The following is a 9,817-nucleotide window of genomic DNA, read 5'->3' as shown; positions in this document are numbered from 1 at the left end:
TCTTTGCGATCCGTTCCTCTCCTTCCTGTTGTCTCTATCTAAATAACAGAAACTGCGGTTTAGAGAGCTTATGTCATTGATCTTGATCATTTTCACTGTCTAAGTACTTTTTTTTTTTTTTTTTTAAAGAACAAATCCTCACGTGGTTATGACCTGGGTCCTGTACTGATTTCATGTTTGAACCCAGAACTTTGTGCATTATAGATAAGTGATCTTTACCTGAATGGCATCCTTATCCCTGACCTGGAGAGCCAGGTGTGAGGGCAGGAGAATAGATCACAGTTCCTGGCAGAGACTATTTATGTAAGAAATAGTTCCTGGCAGGAACTATTTTTTTAGTTTAAAAAAAAAAAAGTTTGAAACTCAGTTATATGCAGAAAGTGTTAGAACAACTAACACCATCTCTTTTTTCATTTTAATCTTTAAAGAGCCTACACATTTATTCTAAACCAAGTTGTGTTTATAGATGACAACATACTGGTCAGTGGTGGGGCACGCCTATAATCCCAGCACTTGGGAGGCAGAGGTAGGCAGATCTCTACGAGTTCAAGGCCAGCCTGGTCAACAGAAGGAGTTCCAAGACAGCCAGGGCTGTTACACAGATAAACCCTATCTCCAAAAACAAAAACAAACAAACAAACAAACAACAATGCACCGGACAAAGTTATATCTTCAATATTATATTAACTGTATATCATTATATGTATGTGTATGTAAGTGATAATGCTGATTTTATAAAACTGCTTTCAGATCTCAGCGCTCCCCAACAATGGCCTGGGTGGGCAACCAGACTCTCATCTCCCACTTTGTCCTCCTGGGCCTCTTCACCCACTCTCCACTGCATCTCTTCCTCTTCTCCATCATTATGGTCATGTTCCTGGTGGCCCTCTCTGGCAACGGGCTCATGATCCTCCTCATCCTTACGGACTCTCGCCTGCACAGCCCCATGTACTTCTTCCTCAGTTGGCTGTCACTCATGGACCTCATGCTCATCTCCACCATTGTGCCTCGGATGGCTGCAGACTTTCTCACGGGCCGTGGCTCCATCTCCTTCACAGGCTGTGGACTGCAGATCCTCTTCTTCCTCACCCTCCTGGGAGATGAGTGCTTCCTGCTGGCCTTCATGGCCTATGACCGCTATGTGGCCATTAGCCACCCGCTGAGGTACTCTGTAATCATGAACCGCCGTGTTTGCTGGCTCATGGTAGCAGGGTCTTGGCTCTTTGGTCTGGTGGATGGGCTGATCCAGGCTGTTTTTACACTCCGCTTCCCCTACTGTGGTTCCCAGGAGATTGACCACTTCTTCTGTGAGGTCCCTGCTGTGCTCAAGTTGGCCTGTGCTGACACCTCCCTCTACGAGACCATGATCTACTTCTGCTGTGTCCTCATGCTGCTCCTGCCCTTTTCTGTCATCTCTGCCTCCTACCTCCGGATCCTGGTGGCAGTGCTGCGCATGCGCTCTGCAGAAGGCCGGCAGAAGGCTTTTGCTACCTGTTCCTCTCACATGATTGTGGTCTCCCTCTTCTACGGGGCTGCCATGATCACGTACATGCGGCCACAGGCCTACCACTCCTCCAAGCAGGACAAGGTGGTCTCCGCCTTCTACACCATGATCACCCCCATGCTCAACCCTCTCATTTACAGTCTAAGGAACAAAGAAGTGACTGGGGCCCTGAGGAAGCTCCTGGCAAAGTGCCCCTGTGGTGGTGGGGCTCTTGGTTGAGGTTGGTGTCTGAGGATGGGAGCTTATAGAAGATGAGAGCCGACAGAACATGAAGGCCTGCGTCAGTCAACCACGGTTTGACTCGGGGAGACACAAATGTACCCCATTAGAAACACATGCGCACATGTATGTTTTCTTCATTCTTGAACGTTTTTACTGCGTATAAAATTATATGTTGACAAATTCATTTTCAGCTTTTAAATGTCTTTTTATTAGCTTCTCTAGTTCCTTCTGATAAGAACTCAAGTATGTATATTAAGGGAGAGCCTATATGTTAAGGTTACTTTTGGCTGTTTTAATCTACACATTTTGTTTTCAGCAACTTGTAAATGCTACATCTCTAGTGTGGGCTTGTTTCTAATCAACAGACTTGAATTCCCCTAAGATTATTGGGTCCTTGGGTTAATTGAAAAAACAATGCATACAAATATCTGTCAAATTTATGGGCTTTTGTTGACTTGGTGCTTGTTTTGTCTTTTTTAACAGGGTCTCACTAGGTAGCCCAGGATGGCACAGAACTCACTATATAGCTCAGGATGTTCCTAAACTCTTGGGCCTCCTTCTCAGCCTCCTCTGTGCTAGGACTATAGCACTACAAGGTCCAACTATTTTTTTTTTCTTAGACTCTTTGGATGGATATTCTACAGACACATAGCCACAATTATCCCATGATATATGACCTGTTGCCTCCAACTTAACAATTTAAGACTACCACAATGCCCAACATGGGTATCTGATGCAAGTTGTAATTCTTTCATCTGTCTTCATTTGCTTTGGTTCTTCAATTCTTTATTAGCCCATTTTGCAGGGTCAGCACTCTAACACATAGGCCAATTCTGGCCCATTGGTTGTTTTGCTCAATCCTTACTAAGCTTCATTAATGCTAAAACAAAAGTTGGGTAGTTGTGGCATCTCTGTGTGCACCATACATCCTAAAACATGGGCCCTTGTCCCTTTTTAATAAAAGCTTATCCACCTCCATATTAGGCTGCTGACATTTCCCCTCTATTTCCAAGATGGCTCTTATTACATAGCATAATCCAGCATTTCAGTCATTGCATGTTTCAAGTCTAGAGTTATTTTATTCTTAGGGCCTCCATTTCTCTTTCAAATATATTTGAAGATCTCCAAATGTTCAGTTAGTCTCATAGTCTTTACATTCATTAAACAACTTATGAGATTTAAAGTCATGATTTATTTCTAAACCTATATGATTTGTTGGTCTGTCTTTCTGGATGGCTTTTCTTTACACAGGTCATGTTTTCTTTGCTTTTTAAATGTCCTATATTTTCTGACATTGTTATGCACTTTGAATAAAAACATATTGAAGACAAAACTAGACAGTTTTTGTTCTATCCATTTTGTTTTGAGGGAGAATGTCATTTTTCCAATTCACTGTTAATTCATTAACTTCCAGGTTGGTCCTTTTTGGTTTAAAATGAGATAATCTTCTCTTCACCACAAACTCTGATTTCTTCTATTGTGATGCCTGCTTAGGGTATGTGTTTGGTCATTGTAGGACTTGAGCTGCAAAGGGGTTGGATTCCACCTTGGGTGGCCTTTGTTTAGTTCCGTGTGCACCTCCAGCAGGGCCCTGACTAAAATACAATTGAGAGAACTGTTCTCACTTTTTAAGCTCAATTTCTTCTATGAATTAACAAAATATCTCTGGGAAGAATATTTAAATTAATCTGGAGACAAAGACAGCAAGATTGCAAGTTAGAGGCCAGCCTGAGCTGTATAACAAGATCCTTTAGCAAAAGAAAAGGTTTTAACAAAAGATGTTTATATTTGGGATTCTTCCAGATTTCCAACCAGTTTTACCAGCCCATGAACAACTAATCAATCTTGAGTTTGGTCTGCAAGGTTGAGAGATAGAGGATACTCTATGGGAGAGTTAACCTCCTTTACACTATGTGGAAAGGAAAACCAATGAAAGAAATGGAAGCGTATCATTATGGATAGCCAATATCTACGTGGCCATGAGCGTCAATTCAATTCATCTATGAAGAGATTCGCCTCATGCCTACCTGGCGCTTTAACTCACCTAACATAGTCATCATGACTATCTCGTGATATGTGAGTCAGTGCTTTCGACTCAACTTATGAGAGGGATTGATCTACAACTCGGTGGCAGAATTCTTGGCTAACATGCGCAAGGCACAGAGTTCAATCCCCAGAAGAACAGGCAAGCAGGCAAAACCACCCCAAACAAAAATACAGATGAGGAAATCATGATGCAGGTGAATGTTGTCCTAGGTGAGTATTACATGGAACAGAAAGCACAAGAGGGCAGAACGGCACAGAACTAAGCAGTCACACATTCCATTTGACCTCTGTAATACCTGATGGGTATAAGATGGAATCTCAGGATCATTTCGATTTGCATTTCCCTGATGACTAAGGATGTTTAGCATGTCTGTGTTTCTCTGCCATTTCATATTCCTCTGTTGGCAATTCTCTGTTTCACTCCATATCCCATTTTTAAATTGGATTATTTGGGGTTTTTTTGGTGTTTAATTTCTTGAGTTCTTTATATATTCTGGATATTAGCCCTCTATCGGATGTAGGGTTGGTGAAGATCTTCTCCCAGTCTGTAGGCTGTTGTTTTGTTCTACTGATAGTATTTTTTGCTTTGAAGAAGCTTTTCACTTTCATGAGATCTCATATATTAGTTGTTGATCTTAGAGCCTGTGCTGTTGGTGTTCTGTTCAGGAAGTTGTCTCCTGTACCAATGAGTTCTAGGGTCTTCCTCACTTTTTCTTCTAACTGATTTAATGTGTCTGGTTTTATGATGAAGTCTTTGATCCACTTGGACTTCAGTTTTGTGCAGGTGCAGGATGATAAATATGGATCTATTTGCATTTTTTTTACATGCGGACATCCAGTTAGATCAGCACCATTTGTTAAAAATGCTGTTTTTTTTTCTCCCGTTGTATGGTGTTGGCTCCTTTGTAAAAAACCAAGTGTCTGTAGGTGTGTAGGTTTATTTCTGGGTCTTCAATTTAATTCCATTGATCCACCAGTCTGTTTCTATGCCAGTACCATGCAGTTTTTATTACTGTTGCTCTATAGTACAGCTTCAGATCAGGGATAGAGATACCTCCTGAAGATCTTTTATTGTACAGTACTGTTTTAGCTATTCTGAGGTTTTGTGTTTCCATATGAAATTGAGAATTGTTATTTCAAGGTCTGTAATGATTTGTGTTGGCATCTGGAAGGGAATTGTATTGAATTTGTAGATTGCTTTTGGTAAGATGGTAATTTTTACTATGTTAATCCTACTGATCCATGAACATGAGCGATCTTTCCATCTTTTGATACCTTTTTCAATTTCTTTCTTCAGAGACTTGAAGTTCTTGTTATACAGGTCTTTGACTTGCTTAGTTAGAGTTACACTAAAATATTTTATGGGCTTTTTGGCAGCTATTTTGAAGGGTATTGTATCTCTAATCTCTTCTTACCCCATTTATCATTTGTATACAGGAGAGCTATTGATTTTTTTGAGTTAACTTTGTCTTTAGCCACTTGCTGTAGGCTTTTATCAGCTGTAGAAGTTCCCTGATAGAATTTTTAAGGTCGTATATACATACTATCATGTCATCTGTGAATGGTGATATTTTGTCTTCTTCCTTTCCGATTTGTATCCCATTTGATGTCCATTAATTGTCTTATTGCACTAGCTATGACTTCAAGCATTATACTGAAGGGATACAGAGAGAGTAGGCAGCCTTATCCCGTCCCTGATTTTAGTGGAATTGCTTTGAGTTTCTTTCCATTTAATTTGATGTTGGATATAGACTTGCAGTATATTGCTTTTATTATGCCTAGGTATGTGCCTTGTATCACTAATCTTTCCAAGATTTTTATCATGAAGGGGTATGAATTTTGTCAAAGGCATTTTCTGCATCCAATGAGATGACCATGTGATTTTTTTTCTTTCAGTTTGTTTATATGGTGAATTACATTGATGGATTTTTTTTTTTTTTTTTTTTTTTGTATCTAGAACCATCCCTACATCCCTGGGATCACATTTACTTGATCATGGTGGATAATGTATTTGATGTGCTCTTGCATTCTGTTTGCAAGTATTCTACTGAGTATTTTTGCATCAATGTTCATAACAGAGATTGATCTGAAATTTTCTTTCTTGGCTGAATCTTTGTGTGGTTTAAGTTATCAGAGTGACTGTGGCTTCATTGAATGAGTTTGGCAATGTTCCTTCTGTTTCTATTTTGTGGAATAGTTTGAGGAGTATTGGTATTAGCTCTTCTTTGAAAGTCTGGTAGAATTTGGGTTGAAACCATCTGGTCCTGAGCTTTTTTTTTTGGGGGGGGGAAGATTTTTGATAACTATTCCTATTTCCTTAGGGTAACAATTTCCTTAAACTCTTTACCTGATCTTGATTTAGCTTTGGTAAGTAAAATCTATTGAGAAAGTTGTCCATTTCCTTTAGGTTTTCCAATTTTGAGGACTATAGGCTTTTGAAATAAGACTTAATGATTCTTTGGATTTTCTCAGGGTCTGTGATTATGTCTCCCTTTTCATTTCTGGTTTTGCTAATTTAGATACTGTTTCTCTACCTTTTTAGTTAGTTTGGCTAGGAGTTTCTCTATCTTGCTGATTTTCTCAAAGAACCAACTCTTAGTTTTATTGATTCTTTGTATTGTTCTCTTTGTTTCTAAGTTATTGATTTCATCCCTGACTTTGATTATTTCCTGCTGTCTACTCCTCTTCAGTGTGCTTGCTTCTTTTTGTTCTAGAGATTTTAGGTGTGTTTTTAAATTGCTAATATGAGTACTCTCCAGTTTATGAAGGCACATAGTGCTATGAACTTTTCCCTTAGCTTTGCTTTCACTATGTCCCATAAGTTTGGGTCTGTTGTGCCTTCATTTTTATTGAATTCTAGAAAATTTAAATTTTCTTTCTTTATTTCTTTCCTGAACCAGTGGTCATTGAGTAGGGGTTCTTTTCAGTTTCCATGCATTAATAGGTTTTCTGTTGTTGCTGAGTTCCAGATTTAATTCATGGTGGTCTGATAAGATACAAGGGGTTGTTTTAATCTTCTTGATTCTGTTGAGGCTTTCTTTGTGACCAAATATATCATCAATTTTGGAGAAGGTTCCATGAGCTGAGAAGAATATATATTCTTTTGTTTTGGGGTAAAATGTTCTGTAGATATCAGTTAGGTCCATTTGATTCATGACATCTGTTGGTTTCATTATTTTTCTGTTTAGTTTCTGTCTTGATGATCTGTCCATTGGTGAGAGTGAGGTGTTGAAGACTCCCACTATTAATGTGTGGGATTTGATGTGTGATATTTTGTCTTTAGTAATGTTTCCTTTATGAATGTGGGTGCCCTTGCATTTGAGGAATAGATGCTCAGAATTGAGACTTCATCTTGATTGATTTTTCCTTTGATGAGTATGAAGTGTCCTTCCCCATCTCTTTTGTTTAATTTTGGTTGAAAGTCTATCTTATTAGATACTGGAATGACTACTCCAGCTTGCTTCTTGGGTCTGTTTGCTTGGAAAACCTTTTTCCAGCTCTTTACTCTGAGGTATGTTTCTTGTATGCCGTAGATTGGTAGATCCTGTTATCACAACCACTCTGTTAGCCTGTGTCTTCTGTTTGGGAAGTTAAGGCCATTGATATTGAGAGATATTAATGACCAGTGATCATTATTTTCATGTTGCTGGTGGTAGTGTGTGTGTGTGTGTGTGTGTGTGTGTGTGTTTCTTTTCTTTTGGTTTTGTTGATGTGGAGTTATTTGTTTCCTGTTTTCCTGGGTGTAGTTAGTCTCCTTAGTTTTCCTTCTATTATCTTCTGTAGGGCTGGATTTGTGGTTAGATACTGTTTAAAACTGTTTTTGTCATGGAATATCTTGTTTGCCTTGTCTATGGTGATTACAAGTTTTGCTGGGTATAGTACTTGGGGCTGACCTCTGTGCTCTCCCAGTGTCTGTAGAATATCTGTCCAGGCCCTTCTTGCTTTTAGAGATTCTTTTGAGATGTCAGGTATAATTCTGATAGGTCTGCCTTTATACATGGCTTGATTCTTGACAAAGAAGCCAAAACCATATAATGGAACAAAAATAGTATCATCAACAAATGGTGCTGGTCTAACTGCATGTCTACATGGAGAAAAATGCAAATAGACCCATACTTATCACCCTGTACTAAAGTAAAGTCCAAGTGGATCAAAGACTTCAACATAAAACTAGACACACTAAATCTGTTAGAAGAAAAAGTGGAGAAGAGCCTTGACCTCATTGGCACAGGAGACAACTTCCTGAACAGAACACCAACAGCACAGGCTCTAAGACCAACAATCAATAAATGGGACCTCATGAAACTGAAAAGCTTCTGTAAAGCAAAGGACACTGTCAGCAGAACAAAATCATAGCCTACAGATTGGGAAAGGATCTTCACCAACCCTATATCTGACAGAGGGCTAATATCCTGACTGGTCTTCTAACTCTACCTCTCCTTCCATAATTGGATCAAGTATGAAAGCCTAAATATATATCCTAATTAACTGTGAGTAGGACATCTCACTTCTAGTCAGCCAGACTCTAGCATCTCGATGCCAACAGCCCTGAACCTTACTTACTTCGTTCCTCTTCCCTCTCCCATTTTAAAAATGGTCTCACTGTGGAGCACTAGCTGATCTGGAAGTTGCTCTGTCCTGGAAGGTCCAGGATGTCCTTAACCTCAGAGACCCACTTGCTTCTGCTTTCTGAGTGCTGGGACTAAAGGCCTATATCACCATGCTCAGCTATCTCTCCCAACCCCTGCCACCAAGTTTGAAGCCTCGGACTACCAATCAAAACCCAAGTGACAGTAACTGTCTCCCTTGCAACAGGAACTCTGGGTAAATAGCTTTGGGTTTTCTTTGATTGGTCTTTATGACTTTCCACAGTTCTCAATGATTATTTGGTTAGTGAGTGGTCGACCAAGAGTGGGATGTGAATGGCAGACAAGGATCACAGAATACCTGACCTGGTCAAGAGCTGATGATACAGTCTGCAGGACAATACTGACTCAATGTGTGTGAGACCCAGGGTTTGTTCCCCAAGGCCAAGGATCAGAAATTCATCAGGACAGGGTGGACTGTTATCTACATCCATCTATAAAAGGCCATTTTATATGGTCATCCATCAATAAAAGGCTCAGAGTGCAGTCAGACATTCCTTCTGGCACTCAGTGCTTACCCCGGGACAAGGTAAAGACAGATTGTGGGGAAGAATAAGTGGTATCTCAGGCAATATCCCATGGGTGTCTGCTTCTGTGTTTTAATGGGAGTCTAGGGTATTTTTCAAAGTTAGGGCTATGGGGAGTGAACTTTGTCCTGGAGCCAATTCATTATTTGGGCTTCCGTTTTGTCACAGAGTACTTGCCTATTCCCTGGTCTCATTAATATCTGGACCTGGTGTCTCAAGACATCTGCCTTGTATAAACCTGGGACAATGAGCTCATTATCAGTTTTTAAAGAACAGAAGACTACCTTGAGTGGTTAGATCTATAAATGTACATCTGGAGCTTTGGAGTGGAGGAAAAAGAGTATCTAATTGTCCCTCCCAGGACCAACACTTGTTCACACACTACACCAAAGACTGGATGTGCAGAGTGAAGTAGAAGGTGAACTGAGGGCTGCTGGTTGGGGGTGGTAGGTGTTGAGGAGGTGAGGGAGGGTCTGAGAGAGGAGGGACTTACAGGTGGTCAGGAATTGGGAAGAGCTGTTCTGACTTTGACTTTTAGTTGAGGGTCTCTGTAGAAAGTTGGGCTGGCTGCTTTGACTGACAAAGGTGCTGGAAAGCAGGAAGATGGTACTCTTGGTTTTTACAATGGTGAAATAGCTGTCTTTGTTCATCTATTCTTAGGCTCTGGCCTGAGTTCCAGGGTCAGCACATAGACTCATTGAGTCCTAAGCACATGGGCGTCTTTTGTACTCTGAATCCCTCAGGGTGTTGGCCTGAGCAGGTCTTGACCTCCAGGCTATGCTCTGGCTTTTTTATGGTCACGTGTCTACAGCTTGCTGTGTCTTAGATCTTTCCTCACCAGTTTCCACAACCTTCTGATTCTCTCCAGCTTT

At 40.4% G+C, this 9,817-nt stretch overlaps 1 protein-coding gene across 1 annotated transcript; it reads left to right on the top strand.

Moving 5' to 3' along the window:
* Positions 1 to 769: 769 nt before the first annotated feature.
* Positions 770 to 1,723, top strand: LOC129669065 (olfactory receptor 56-like). Its single transcript, XM_055597157.1, has one exon. The coding sequence runs from the start codon at positions 770 to 772 to the stop codon at positions 1,721 to 1,723; it is 954 nt and encodes a 317-aa protein (XP_055453132.1).
* Positions 1,724 to 9,817: the final 8,094 nt, after the last annotated feature.

This window comes from Psammomys obesus, unplaced genomic scaffold (assembly GCF_907164565.1).
Source record: "Psammomys obesus unplaced genomic scaffold, mPsaObe1.curated_primary_1811, whole genome shotgun sequence".
Lineage (NCBI taxonomy): Eukaryota > Metazoa > Chordata > Mammalia > Rodentia > Muridae > Psammomys > Psammomys obesus.
Note: the sequence above shows the minus strand (reverse complement) of the source record. Positions and strands in the feature narration are given on the sequence as shown.

Excerpts from the sequence above, each read along its gene's own strand:
- LOC129669065 (XM_055597157.1), top strand. The coding sequence starts at position 770 with ATGGCCTGGGTGGGCAACCAGACTCTCATCTCCCACTTTGTCCTCCTG.